The sequence below is a fragment of the Paroedura picta genome, chromosome 4, assembly GCF_049243985.1.
Source record: "Paroedura picta isolate Pp20150507F chromosome 4, Ppicta_v3.0, whole genome shotgun sequence".
NCBI lineage: Eukaryota > Metazoa > Chordata > Lepidosauria > Squamata > Gekkonidae > Paroedura > Paroedura picta.
The window spans coordinates 102,051,893-102,066,366 of record NC_135372.1 but is presented as its reverse complement, the minus strand read 5'-3'; the positions used below and the strand labels follow the sequence as shown (position 1 = coordinate 102,066,366).

Genomic DNA, 14,474 nt, shown 5'->3' with positions numbered 1-14,474 from the left:
AAAGAATCTCATGCTGGATGTTCTGGCCATTCTGATATTCCAGAGTTGACAACTGTTTAGTATCTATCTTACTTCTGAAGATTATTTTGGATTTCTAAAGTCTGAAAGCATTAAGGACACACTGGTTTGGCTGTTTTGTAAAAACATGGAAGGAGAAGGAGAGTTGGTTCTTATATGCCGCTTTTCTCTACCCGAAGGAGGCTCAAAGCAGCTTACAGTCACCTTCCCTTTCCTCTCCCCACATCAGACACCCTGTGAGGTTGGTGAGGCTGAGAGAGCCATGATATTACTGCTCTGTCAGAACAGCCTTATCAGTGCTGTGGCCAGGCCAAGGTCACCCAGCTGGTTGGAGGAGTGCAGAATCTAACCCGGCTCACCAGATTAGAAGTCCGTACTCCTAACTACTACACCAAACGGGCCCAAGTGCTTCTCTGCTCAGCCATAAAGAAGAACATAACATGATTCATATTTCCTTCTAAAGGAGTACGTGATTTAACCATTTCAGCAAAGAATAAGAGATGCAAGAACATTCCACACTGCAACTCACAGAGACCCAATCATATGGGGTCTCATCACTTAATACAGTTCAACTGATCTAACGAGCTAGCAAAAGCATTCGGTTGAGGTCAGTACTTATGAAAGACCTAGAACAAGATAGGTACCTTCCTTCCCTGCCTTTTCCCCTGCCTCTTGTTCTCCTCACTCGAGAATATCTGATGGCGAGACTGTTTGAAACCAATTGAATGATCATGCTGATAGCTTTTATTGAGTTTTAATGTATTTAATATATTGTATGGTTTTATTGTACACCACAAGACTGGTTCAATAGGGGCAGTCTATAAATATAAATAAATAAACTAGCATTTTAACGTCAGGCTATACTGGAAATACAGATGCTTCATCTGCACTTTGCTTTAAAGAACAAATTAATTAATTTGATAAAAATAAAGCAAACTATAATCTGACCCAAATATGGGTTGTAGCTAAGGACAAGGCATGAACTTTTCATTTGACAATTTTCATCTTTCTACAGGAACTTTATATCCTAGCCTTCAATATCATCAACCTTTCATAGTCCCCTTTCCTTTGATTTGTAGTTACTGAATATTATAGCCCTTTGAAAATATAGACTGAATCCAGATCTATGGATATGTATTTATGAAGGCTCATATTCTGTTAAAAATAACAGGCTTTAGAATAGGTGTTGGCAAGGTAATAGGCAGATCCAACCCGCCCTAGAAACCTCACTGATCATGTTCAACAAGCTCCTGTTCTCGGCTTCACCTACCTTCCCCACACAACTTTTGCATGAGTTACTGGTTCCTAAACCATCATTTGCAGGGCAAGATTAACAAAAGGAGGGCAACAGGGGAGAGCTGATAAGCGGGAGAACTGCCTAACTCTTACCCTATCTTATCTTTCTCTCAGTTATCTCCCACGAAGAGCCAAGATGAGGAGAAAAATAGCAGACTGTTAATCCTTTCCCTATCTCCATCCACAAGTTCTCTACCTGTGCATCAGCATGGCAAAACGATTATCATGGTAATATGCTGTTATTCCAACTTTACCCAATTCAAACAGCGCAGGAAATGAGAATAGCAACAGGACATCTACACTCAGTGAGATTTCTAGTACAAGGATGAGATTTTGTTAAGGTGGCACAATTTCATGCATTAGGGAAATTACTTATTTAGATACAAGGGTGACTATTACCTCTCTGTTGCTAATTTGTAAAGCTTTTGAGCTGCTGGGAATTCTTGTCTCTTTCCAGTATTTGATTCCCTTTGCAGTGAAATTTGTCACAACTAATAAACCTCCGAAACGTTTGAGGAATTTTGTCTCTGCAATAGTTTTGTTTTTCACTTGCTGTTTCTTGTTCTTGCACCTTCTAGAGACTAGTCCCACAAAATATTTTTCTGCTAATGTTGGTGGCTTTAAAATGATTTTGTTTTGTAGAGCTGTTTGGTTCCTGACACTTGAAGATAACACCTTGCTACTCAGCTGTTGCAACATTCCGTAATCATGACTGACTTATGATCCTTTGCAATAATAATAATAATAATAATAATAATAATAATAATAATAATAATAATAATAATAATAATAATAATAATAATAATAATACACAGTTTTAGGAGGATGCTGAAAGTTCTGTAGTGGAACTAAAGTAGATCTTGGGAAATGGCTGTGTCAAAATTCTGAGTCCAAATTCCCAGAGACCATATCCACAGGAGCTTTTGAACCTTAAAAACAGTTTTTCTCACTTATGCAAGTCTTTGGTAATGTTTGTATGAAAAATTAGAATCAATATAACAAAAATTGCATTTGCAAACAAAAATTTTGATTGGCTGCATCAGTTCACTCAGAACCTCCTACATATCAATTAAGATTGCTGGGTCACACAGATTCCACTTCAAACATTCAACCAAAACATCCAATAAAAAAAAGACAGCAGCTATGTTCTACTCTATGGTATAGTAGTTCTAATGTGAAAGTATTTCCCCTGGGGAAACATGAAACCGTCATCAAACAGGCATTTACCTCGCATGTAGCAGTGAAAAAAATAAAAAAGTTTTACATTCTAAGATAACAACCGAGTCACGACATTTTAATAGCACAAGAAATGAGAACAGAATGCAGATCTAAGGGCTTTTCTCTGTTTTAACATCTCACTGCTGGTGGAAAAGAGAAGACAAAAAAAATGTTCAAGACTCAATTACTGTACTATAAATATGGGAAGGACACTTGCAGCTTTCTTTATTAGCTATGCTCAGGGGTCAAGCTTTAGTGGTGATATAGTGCAGTGTATGTTTTAATGAGGATGTTTGCATTAAGTATCAGTGAGGGAGAGAACAAGAGGTGAACCACATCAAAACGGTATAAAAAGGAAGCCAACGGGTGAAAAGTTAATGGCTTTCAGAGGAAGGCTTTCTAGTAGAAAGAAAGGTTGCTTTTTCTACCACAACCAAACCGTATTCCCAAACAAAGAGATTCAGTTTGTCTAATAAAAACAAATCACTTAAATCCCACAAATCTGAAAATTAAACAAACTAAATTTGGGCTGCAGGCATCTCCAGAAGGATTCCATCTCCAGAGGAACGGCTGATTAGTCTGGAGCCAAAAGTTATTTGCATCCCAAAGTCAATTTTACATCAAGTTGCCAATGCCATCCCAGCTGCTATCTTGAGAACAGAACTTGACAAGCTTCACACATTGTTGAGATATTAGTTCCTACAGAAAGTTATGAAGAGGAGTTGGGAGGTTTTTTTGTAACACACCACAAACAAAAACTTCAGTCACCAAAAGATAAACCTTTTCTCTACTCCAGTGTCTATCTGAAGGTCATGCTAAGTCTTGCTCCAGAAAACCATACCTGATTTACACATCATTTGAATAACATGCTCATGAGCCTGACAGCTGCCAAAACTATAGGTGGTTCAGTCATAGCTGATATTCTTCCAGAGTTCCTTTAAATTTGGTTGAGATAAATGTGAGAAACTTGTAACATTCCTTGAAGTGGGAGGGAAAGTTTGCTAGGGGTACTTCAAAAAGACACACAGAAAAACTAGTACCAGTTGGGATTTTCTTAACTGACTACTTGTTTTGGCTCTACTGGCAATTTCTGACACCACACTTTCAAACTCTGAAAATCTAAGGTCTAGAAGCATTTAAAAATTATGCCATTTCTTATATGCCATTTTTTCTCTACCAGAAGGAGTCCCAAAGCAGCTTACAATCTCCTTTCCTTTACTCTCCCCACAACAGACACCCTGTGAGGCAGGGGAGGCTGAGAGAGCTGATCTCACTGCTTGGTTAGAGCAACTTTATCAGTGCAGGGACGAGCCAAAGGTCACCCAAGGTGGCTGCAAGCTGCTGGGATTGAACTCCCAGCCTTGTGGTCAGAGCTTCAGACAGCATGTCGGCTGCCTTACCACCCTGCGCCACAAGAGGCTAAACACTATACAGAGGCAAAAAAAACCCAGCAACATTTTAAAAACTTAAAGCTTTAGAACACTGAGCTAGATATTAGATTCTCCTCATTCTGTGTTGAAAAGTATCTTATACATACTCACTACTAAAGTCTGGAAAGCAAACAAATTCCTGCCCAGAAGGGACAGAAAGGCAAATATTAGACATCAGGCCTTAGTTCTAATAATACCCCACTTAAAATTAAGAACATAACTCACTAGGATCAGGGAGTTAAGGGATAAGGGGGAAACAGATGGTCTTCAGTACACTAGCTCTGATATGAAAGATGTCCCATTAAGGCAATCAAAAAGGCAGAAATGACCAATATGTTTGGCTGACATTGTCATTTTTTGTTCTTTGGGGACAATTTCCACCTTCAAGAACAAAAACAGAAATAAATGAAACTGACACTGAAAGCGAGAATCAATCATGATCACAGATGACATGAGATACCTTTTGGTTTAAAGTCATGTTTATATAGTGATTCTATCATTCATCGATCACAAATTCCTTGATTGTTGTGCTAATATATGGATTTGGAAGACTGGACTATCCAGCACTGAAAGCTCTCCTCTAAACATTTACACAGCACAGTTATCCATTCCTTTCAATGGAAGTCATACTTCATATACATTCTCATAGAAGCTTATTTCTTCTTTCCCTTTTGCAGTGGAGGGAACTTAGAGAGAGTACAAAATCTGTTCTATTGCACCTCATCAGAGGTCATGGAAGTCCTTGCTTACAACCCAAGCTAAGCCAGTTGAGTGTGCTGATATTGCTTGTGCATTTATGTACGAAACCTTTTCAGAAATCAAGGTTTTCTATAGATTTATAATAGCCAGAACTCTTCATAATCAGCAGTTACTTCCATTAAGTAACAATTTTAATCCATAGTATATAATGAAGCTCATTCCAGGTAGATTTGAGCCTGTCTCTCTTAGTTTAAACTACTCCACAGGCTTGCTACGAGGGGCAAAAATAAAGGTGGGGACAAACACATCCACACCCCAAGCTCCTTTAATAAAGGGCAGGATAAAAATGGAAAAGATAAACAGCTACAGTTGCACAGATTTAGAGAAAATCCTGCCTTCCACATATCATGCTCCTTATTAATCTGCTCAACAAGAAACATTAAATAGGATGCTGTCAGTCCTGTATGAAACTACTCCTTCTGGATTCCTCTGCTCATTAGAATAAACTATCAGGAAAATGATACAGCCTAGGGCAGCTCAGCTTTCCTGCATGCAATCTTCTTTGACTCCTAAGTCCGAAATGTTAATGCACAGGTAGGAATACAGGAAGCAATAACTGGATCTTTTCCACACCAGGAATCCAGCCTGGTGCTGCGCTCATCCGGTTGTGGGGCTAATTTCCACTTCCAGATAATGTTTGTGCAGGACCGGGGCGGTCCCAGGCCTGGTGCAACATGGGACCTCATTCATCCTGCAGCAAGGGAATGTGGAATTCCGCATTCCCTTGCTCTGGGCAAATGAGGGCTTGTGTTGCTCCAAGCTTGGGACCACCTCAGATTGGCACCTACGTCATCCAGAAGTGGAAATTAGCCCCACGACCGGATGAGCGCTGCACCAGGCTGGATTTCTGGTGCAGAAAAGGTCCTGGTTACATAAATGTGCCAGATTAGGCAAGAGTTTGCATATTTTCCCATCCTGTTGACCAGCAGGAGACAAACCATGAGTGTTGTGAAATTACAGGGCTCACATATGCTGACAAGGTGCATCTGCGACCACACACACACACACACACACCTCATCCCCAATGCCAACAATGGAAAAACAAATTATAGCTTCCATTATGAAGAAAGAAAAAAGAAACAAGTAATTTAATGACATACGTTACGTGATGCGTTTGCATGTTAGTAGCCCAGTTGTTTCCATTTTTACCACTAACCTCCCCTCTCCCTCCCCAAAGGAGAGCTAGGTCAACACTGTACTTGAACTGCTGGTCCTTGGTGCTCCTTGTTTTTGCCAGAAACCGTTCCGCCAACTTCTCTAAGTTCCTGGAGTAATCCATCTCGATCTCTGCCTTCTTGCGGAAGAAATCTTGTAGATCCTGGAGCAGCTGGACTCTAAGTTCACACTGCTGATCAAGACATTTCAGTTGCTCCATAAGCTGGGCTCGAATCTCTGTAAACCAGGAGAGGGAAAGACACACACATATACTGTTAAAACTGATTCCTACCACCAGTGATTAATTTCTTAAAGAAACAATGCTGGTCATCGTCAGATGTCATGGAGCATTGCAGGGAGGATTCCAGATTCTGTTACGACATGCTGCTGAGGGGGGGGGAAGTCGTGCCCTTCACTGAGGAGACAGCACTTGAGGTACCAAGACCACAGATGCATTATTACACAGCTATACACTGCTGAATGGACAAGAGAACACAGTGGCAGCCAGTAATGTTGTCACCTGCACCCACACCAGGTTCTGCTATCATCTCAGCAACTGTGTGCCTGTATAATGCTGGATCCCTAACCTTGGTTACAACCTCCTGTAAGCTAAGATTCCACCTGCAACCCATGTCACACAGTCAAAATTAGCCCTGTCTCAGCCACTCCTTGATAGGCAGCTGATGGGAACTGTGCTATGCTTCCCAAAGAAAAACAGACCTATACATTTTGTTATAAAGCATGGTAGTCACAGCAACAGCCAGATTTGATTCAAGTCCCCTCTCAGATATGAACCTCACTGGCTGACCTTTAGTAAATTTCATTCGCTCACATATCAAGAAATGCTGCTAAGTATAAAATGGAATAGCCTTGTATATTCTGCTCTGAGCTCCTTAGAGGAAGGGAAGGATATAATGATAAGTATTATGCAAAGTATGGTGATTAATATGCAAAAGCCAATTAGTAACTATTGAAGCTAAAGTTGCTGCCATCCCTCACATATCCCGTCTGGCCTCTTACTAAACAAGATTTCAGCAAAACTGCCCCAGGGTTACCTATGACCATAGACTGAAAAATAGCTACAAATGTACTTTGGAATCTGTGTGATCAAGGAATAACATAGGCAACTGGGAATCCAGCACAACCCACTTATAAGGCTTTTACAGCAAAAGACGCTAACAATCTGCAGCATTGGGGGGGGGGGTCTCTTACTTGCCAACAAAGCAGTAGTTGCTCAGAGTGTACTGAATCTCTGTTTAGATAATAGATAAAGACTGCAGGGCTGACTAGTGATGGAATTGTCTAGTGTCAGCTCAGCTTTCCTCAAGAGGGAATTCTTTTGCAGGCTCTTCGTTGGGCAAAACCAAAGCAACAATTGGCATTCTCATAAGGCTCTGTTTTGGGCTTATTCCATTACAGGCAAGGATTCCAGCTGCATTGCTGCAATTAAATGCAACACATTAAATTAAGAATGCATTGCATTTGGAAGACCCACCAGACTCCCATCTCCTTGTTGGAAAAGGTCACAGGAAAGCCCATTCCATTTTTCATTAAAACAAAATCAGCAAGCAAATTCCTTTTGTCAGGGGGAAAAAGGTGTTTTTTTCATGTTAGATAGGGCTGCCGTTAATACTGCTTTTTCGCCTGATAAATGTTTCATTAAGACCACCCAATATTTGCAACTGCCTGTGGGGGCATGCCACATTTCTAACCCACAGGAAAGCAACACTAACTAGCCATCACATTTTGAAACTGACAGTAAAACCCCCATTGCCCACTACTTTTAGCTACTGAGCTTTTTAAGTAAGGTGGAAGATTCCAACTTCATCAATAACTGCCCCCACTCCCCAATCTGCCACATGATTAAGCATTTTCCTCCACGACTCCCTGGAAACTCAAAATGTTAATTAGAACTGCCTGTTACTGGTGGAAATTGGCCGCAGCCTCTCACTGCCTGTTTATAAAGCAGCCTTGTTCCAAGACTGAATTTATATTGAACAATATAAATAAGCAAATGCCATACTTAGCATGCAAAGCACTTCTGTCTTTGTTTATGGCTGTGGATCATCTGGATACAAAGCTTGATCCAAGCCGTCTCATTTGGGGCAAAAGGGCTGTTTCAAGTATTTATTTCCAAAATGGTCCATTCGAAAAATATACACACAGAGAGATGAAAAATCACATCTAAAGGAGGAAGAACCCACAATTGAAAAAAGACTGCAGATATCAGAATGCTTTCTCTCGCTAACAGAACTCAGAAATACACACCGAAAATAGAACTGAACAAGTGGGAACCTACAAGAATTTGCATCTCCCCCCACTATTTTCTCTTTCCTGAAGAGCCCTGTACTTTTCTGGCTCCTTCTTTCTTTCTAGGGTTGTTGTTATGATGTCCTATTTGGACCCAAATATCATGGAAGGGGGCAGAGAACTAAGACACACAACTTTGCCTTCTTTAACAATATGGAAGTTCCCTAATCTTCTTCTCTTGTTCTTCCTGGTCAGCATTAGATGTTAAATAGTCCTCAAGTTGTCCCATCCAAGTCTGATGTACTCTTTCTGTCTTAGACATGCAATTTTACACAAGAATTTAGATTGACTCTTTAGAGAATAAAGAAATTGAACTTGGGAATGACCTTGGACGCCTTGTTGACCATGCAGGCATGGGTCAGGAAAGGAGCCTGCCAGGTGTTTTTCCACGTGGCACCCTATCTGTCTTCTGAACACCTAGCCATGGTGATTCATGTGATGGTCACCTCCAGAATTGATTTCTGTAACTCGCTCTGTGTGGGCCTGCCATTGTCCCTGACCCAGAAATTACAGCTGGTGCAAAATGCAGCTGCTAGGGTCCTTACAGGAACACCTTGGAGGGCCCATATCCAGCCTGTGCACTGGTTGCCCATTGCGGCCTGGACCAGGTTCAAGGTTTTGGTTTTAACCTTTAAGGCCCTTTGCAGTCTGGAACCCACATATCTGAAGGACCACCTGTTGCCCTAAGCCCCTTGCAGGGCTTTCCGCTCTGTGGGTACCAACTTGTTGGTCATTCCTGGTCCCAGGGAAGCTTACCTGGCCTCAACCAGGGTTAGGGCTTTTTCGGTCTTGGTCCCTACCTGGAATAAGCTCCCAGAAGAGCTGCGGGCCCAGCGGGAGCTATCAGCTTTCTGCAGGGCCTGTAAGAAAGGAGGCAGGGCCTCTTCTGCCTGGTCTATGGCTAAGGCCGGTGCAGGAAGAAGATCTGGTTGCCCCCTCCCCCAGGAAGACCGACCACTTGCCTTGGAACATCATAGGCGACAACTGGCTGCATAGCTCCTCTGCCGCCCTGGCGGCAGGCATACCATTTAGGACAGGTTTTTACTGCCATGCTGTATTGTGTAACGTATTTTAATTGGGTTTTTACTGAGGTTTTATTGATGTGAACTTTATAGTGTAACCCACCACTAGCCAGCAAGCTGAGAGCAGTAGGAAACAAATCTCATAAATTTAAAATTAAAATAGATAGATGTTCTTAAATGAAGTTTCAGTAGATTATTAATTGTGAAGCAGTCTTTGTTACAGAGAGAGTTATACTTTTTTCCTCTGGGAAAGCTTCACAGCCTTGAAATGATCTCCTCAGGTGAATAATGGCTAGAGAATGGTCCTCCCACTGACACAACTCTCTTTCTTAGCCCAAATTTCCTCAGTTCTTAAATACCACACTTCCTTTCGGAACTCCCCTGAATTCAGCTGCTCAGCTCTCTTATAACCTGGGCTAGGAAGGCTTCTTTCCCCAGAAGACGCTTCTGCCACTAGACACCAGAGTGGATTTCTTCCCCCAAAACTCCTTTTCCGCCTGACCTTTATTTGTTCTCCAGAGCTGTACTTAGAATATAACTGTTCTTCACTGACTCCAGATTTTTCCTTCAAGCTCTTCTGCTTGAGTGTCTCTCACTTGACTTGCTTCAGTCTCCATCTGACTAGCCTTTCCTTCTCTTTTTTCTCCTACTCTTGCCCTGCATTTTTTTAAACCTCCCGATATTTTTTTAAAATCTCCAATTCTTCTCCAAACCTTGGCCTCATTTCAGGTTTATGGCCTCTTCATAGCTTCAATCACCAGATTTATGTATCCAAAGATTTCTCCAACTTGGCTACTAGAATGTAAGAACATCCTTCTGAGCTGTTTTAACCTTTAAGCAGATTGATGAGATTGCCCCAACATGCTCCGTGAGCCCCTTGGTATACTGAGGAGCTCCGCAAACCGAAGCTGGAACTTAGACAGCTAGAGTGAGTGTGGAGGAAAATTTGTGACACCACCTGGGACTTTTGTATCAGGAAATGAACTTGGACATATAAGACTACAAACATTAGGAAGGAAGGAATCTTATGTGTGCACATATATGCACTCACACTTGGCGCGATAGTGCTATTGTTACACTCTACTGTTGACATGCTTTTTGCTCACTATAGCTTTCTATTCCAATTTGCCCTTCGCTATTTTCTTCTTGTTCGGAAAGTGGGAGCAAAGCAAGCTTAATGATTTCTAATAATAGCACTTGTAACTGCTGAGGAAATCACTTTTTGTAGCTTTTGGGGCAGGTAACATTGAGTGGCAGGGAGACCTAGTTCTGGAACAGCTTAATCCCTTGGAGGATTTTACCAAGCTAAAAAAAGGCTGTTTTTACTGAAAGTAGTAGAAGTCATCAGAATACTAGTCTTCTGGGGCCTTAAGGGGGGGGGGGGGAGACAGCTTCTTGGCTAAGAAGCCAATGAGACACAGAACAGTTCACTGCATTATTTCACTTAGCCTGCAATTATTTTCTTTCAAACTCAAACAAAACAAACTGCTGAAGATTTTTTTGTGTGTGTCTCTCTCTCTATGCAATAGAAAGGCCAGAATTATTTTCAGCACTTAATTCGAAATACGCCCCTCACCTAATTGCTGCTTGAAATGAAAGCTAAGGGGCTCTATCAATTTCTGCATTTCCCTTCATTTCTCAAGGGAGTGAACACAGGACAGGAGGATGGGGGAAAATAACAAAGTTTTTTCTAAGTTACAGAATATCCTTGAAGCGGAATTTCTGTCTCACCCCATCTCTCACCTCTAAAGTTGCTTGGAACTGTTAGAAAATCATTAGGCTGAACTACTGTGATTCTTTTGAAGCCTAACTACACAAATAAAGATCTAGTTACATGCCTAACATATGGAATGCCAGATCAAACTGATGATCCCTTTGCTTTTACAGAAATGTGCTGCATCAGGGCTAGTGCTTTGCAGTAAAATCAACCAAATTGTTTCCATAAGAGGTAAAGTAACAGCTGATTGAGCTCCTGGCAGTGAGGAATGGTTCCTTAGCACTCTGAGTGACCTGTCTGCAACAATGAGCAGTATTACTTTAATTGTTGTAGGAATAACACACCAGAAATTTTTGAAAAGAATTTCCTTTAGTTCAATGATCTTTCTGAGGCATTGGTCAGACCACACCTGGAGTACTGTGTGCAGTTCTGGAGGCTTCACTTAAAAAAGGACATGGACAAAATTGAGAGGGTGCAGAGGACAGCAACAAAGATGATCTGGGCCAGGGGATCAAGCCCTATGTGGAAAGGCTGAGGGACGTGGGAATGTTCAGCCTGGAGAAGAGGAGGTTGAGAGGCGACATGATTGCTGTCTTTAGGTATCTGAAGGGTTGTCACTTAGAGGAGGGCAGGGAAAGGTTCCTGTTGGCAACAGACCAGCAGTAATGGGTTTAAATTATGTGTAGAACAGTACTGGCTAGATTGTTTTTTTTTTAGGGGGGGGGGTCACAGTCAGAGTAGTTCAGCAGCGGAATTTACTGCCTAAGGAGGGTGTGAGTTCCCCCTCATGAGCAGTCTTCAAACTGTGGCCAGACAGATACACATCATGGATTCTTTGGGCTGGTCCTGCATTGAGCAAGGGGTTGGACAAGATGGCCTGCATGGATCCTTCCGATTCTATGTGTAATATAAGCAACAAAGACTTTGGGAGGCCTATTGTCACAGCATACCAAAGTAGGATGAGTTAATACATCAAGAGAACATTGCATGAGAAAACTGCCAATACGCATCACACACCTTGAATTGGGCTCCCTATCAATTTGATTTTCAACATTCTTTCCTTCTTTTAAAATATCCACATCATTTTCTCTTTGGATGGTAACTCTGGAATTTATATAATTCAAATCACAGTGTGCCAGTAGCAAAAGGGTAAGAATTCAAAAAGTGTATGAAAATATCTGGCAAGGCTACCTTAATAAAAAGAATAGAGAAAAGACCAAAACACATATTCATCACGCTTTCTCAGAGGCTTTTTTACCTTGTAAACAAATATGGGGGATGATTGAGAAATGATTTATAATGTAACTAGCAAAAATGCCCATTGCAAACAAAGCCAGAATGGGCTCTAATCATTCACCCCTGACCCGGGCAGGCTCTGCCAACACCTGGCAAGGTAGCAGCGGGGCTGCTCAGGGCAGGAGTGAGAGTGCTGGCGGGGCATTCTTACCCCCCCCCCAGCAGGCTCCACCAAGGCCTGGCAAGGTGGTGGCGAGGCACCATAAAAGGGACCAACTGGCACCCTAGGGTGTCCCTCCCTCCCAGTTCTGACTCACTGGCTGGCTCACTTTCTACAGTCAGGCAAGTAAAGCGGACTTGTACTTCTTCCTGCTGGAAGAAATTGGAGAGGGGCAGCCAGGAGTGGGACAGCCTACGTGATTGGCTTTCGCTGGACAACCAACCAATAAGGTAGATGATGAATTAGTCACAACACCTCCTACAACCCGTCACATTTTATTTATGTTACAGATAAATTCTAATGAGAGACAGACTATTACAGGGTATCTGGAACACATACCTACTCTGGGACAGCTTGGTCCTGGCACCCTCCTTCTATGTCACAGAGACACACACGCGCATGCAGACACAGACTCCTTCCCCCACATACACACACCCTCCGGGCATCTCCTCCCTTACCTTGCACTTCCCCAATATCCTTCCTGGACCCTCCCCCCCTCTCAGACACACACAAAGGCACAGACTCTTTTCCCTCTGCTCCCCCCTTGCCTTGCACTTCCCCAACCTCCTCCTTGGTCCCTCTCCCCTCCCTCTCTCTCAGACACACACATGCAGACATAGACTTCTTCCCCTCCCACTCCCCCCTTGCCTCCGCCCCTTACCTCTTGGTTCCCTGACATCCTTCCTAGGTGCTCCCCATCCCTCTCTCTCAGACACACACACACATACACAGACTCCTTCCCCATCCTTACCTCATACAGCAGGAGGGCCACCACGTTCTGCAGTCCTCTGCTGCCTCAGGTGGCCGGCCTATGATTGGCAGCTGGGGAGCTCCTTTGGGGCTCTGGTGGCAGCACAGCAGAGCACCAAGTGGGACTCAGCACTCGGCCTCACTGTTCTGATGTGCTTTTGGGCATCTTCTGAGGTAGTCCTGCTCTCCTGAGAGTGGGACTAGCCCCAGAAGACAAGCAGCAGTGCCAGCAGTGCCAGAGCACTGAGTGAGGCTCCTTGCTGGGCCTCACTGCTGCTACCACCCATCTTCCAAAGATGGTCCCACTCTTCTGAGGGTGGGATCGGCCTTGGAAGATGGGCGGCAGTGGTGCCAGAGCACTGAGTGGGGCCTTGCTGCTCTGGTGCCACTGCTGCCATCTACTAGCACACTCCCTGAGGCAGGACAATGGACATCACATCCATTATCATTTCCATTACAGGGAGCATGGTAGTAGATGTGTTCCACATCAAAAAGAGCTCTTTCAGCATGCCAACAGCAGGCCTGGAAGTCTTCCTCCTTCGCAACTGGAACATACAGAGTCCCTACTGTTGAATCAGATGTTGGTTCAGGTATCAGCCTTGTCCTTCCCACCATGTATCAAGTGGGCTGCCCATATTTATTAAAAAATAAAAGCACCACTTCCATATTCATACATGCTTTAAGTTTTTTCATAAATTGAAATAAATGTGAAACCTGAATAAGTGCAAAATTGCTTCAGGGTTTGAGGGTTTGTTAGCATCACAAGCAGCAGCACTGTTCATAGTTAACTTACAAACTTGTAGAACTGGGTTTTTCTCCATCACCTCTACCAAGCTCAGCCCCAGAGAAGCTATGTTGAGGTTAAAAAGACCACATAAGGTTTTTAAAGCAGCCGTTCTAATTTGGGGACATCTTTACTTGGTTAAGACCCTAGCATTGCAAATATCCAACATACATTTTCTAAATCATCATAATACCTGTCCTGATATTTGTGAACTGAAACAGAACAAAGAGCAATTTAAAAGAGTGGAACTCTCTTTGTAGGTTTGTTAAGGTCAGGTTTATAGAAAGCCCAGTGTGCAATACAATCAACATCAAATACGGCACTTTCAAAGCATTGCACAATGAAGAGTTGGGAGGAAGCAGAGCAAACAGGCTGTGTTCACACCCATTATGAACAAACAGTGGTCTCTTCTGATGTCTGAACTTAATGTATATTAAGTAGAAGCTGCTTTATAAACTGAATGATGTCTCACTAATATAAACAGAAATGCTGAAACATCAAAAAGACCAGCTAGTTAATTGGCACATGAGCTTTCAAATTCATATTTATATCAGGTAAC

General features: G+C 42.6%; 1 protein-coding gene across 5 annotated transcripts in view; it reads right to left on the bottom strand.

Moving 5' to 3' along the window:
* SRGAP2 (SLIT-ROBO Rho GTPase activating protein 2) overlaps window positions 1-14,474 on the bottom strand; it is a 217,083-nt gene that overhangs the window by 131,774 nt on the left and 70,835 nt on the right. For 4 of the 5 annotated variants that reach the window (XM_077334775.1, XM_077334777.1, XM_077334778.1 and 1 more), the window contains exon 3: window positions 5,921-6,113. The exons of the other annotated variant lie outside the window; for it this stretch is intronic. In XM_077334775.1, the coding sequence (XP_077190890.1) occupies window positions 5,921-6,113 (193 nt within the window). The remainder of the gene's footprint in view (window positions 1-5,920; window positions 6,114-14,474) is intronic. 5 annotated transcript variants of the gene reach the window in all.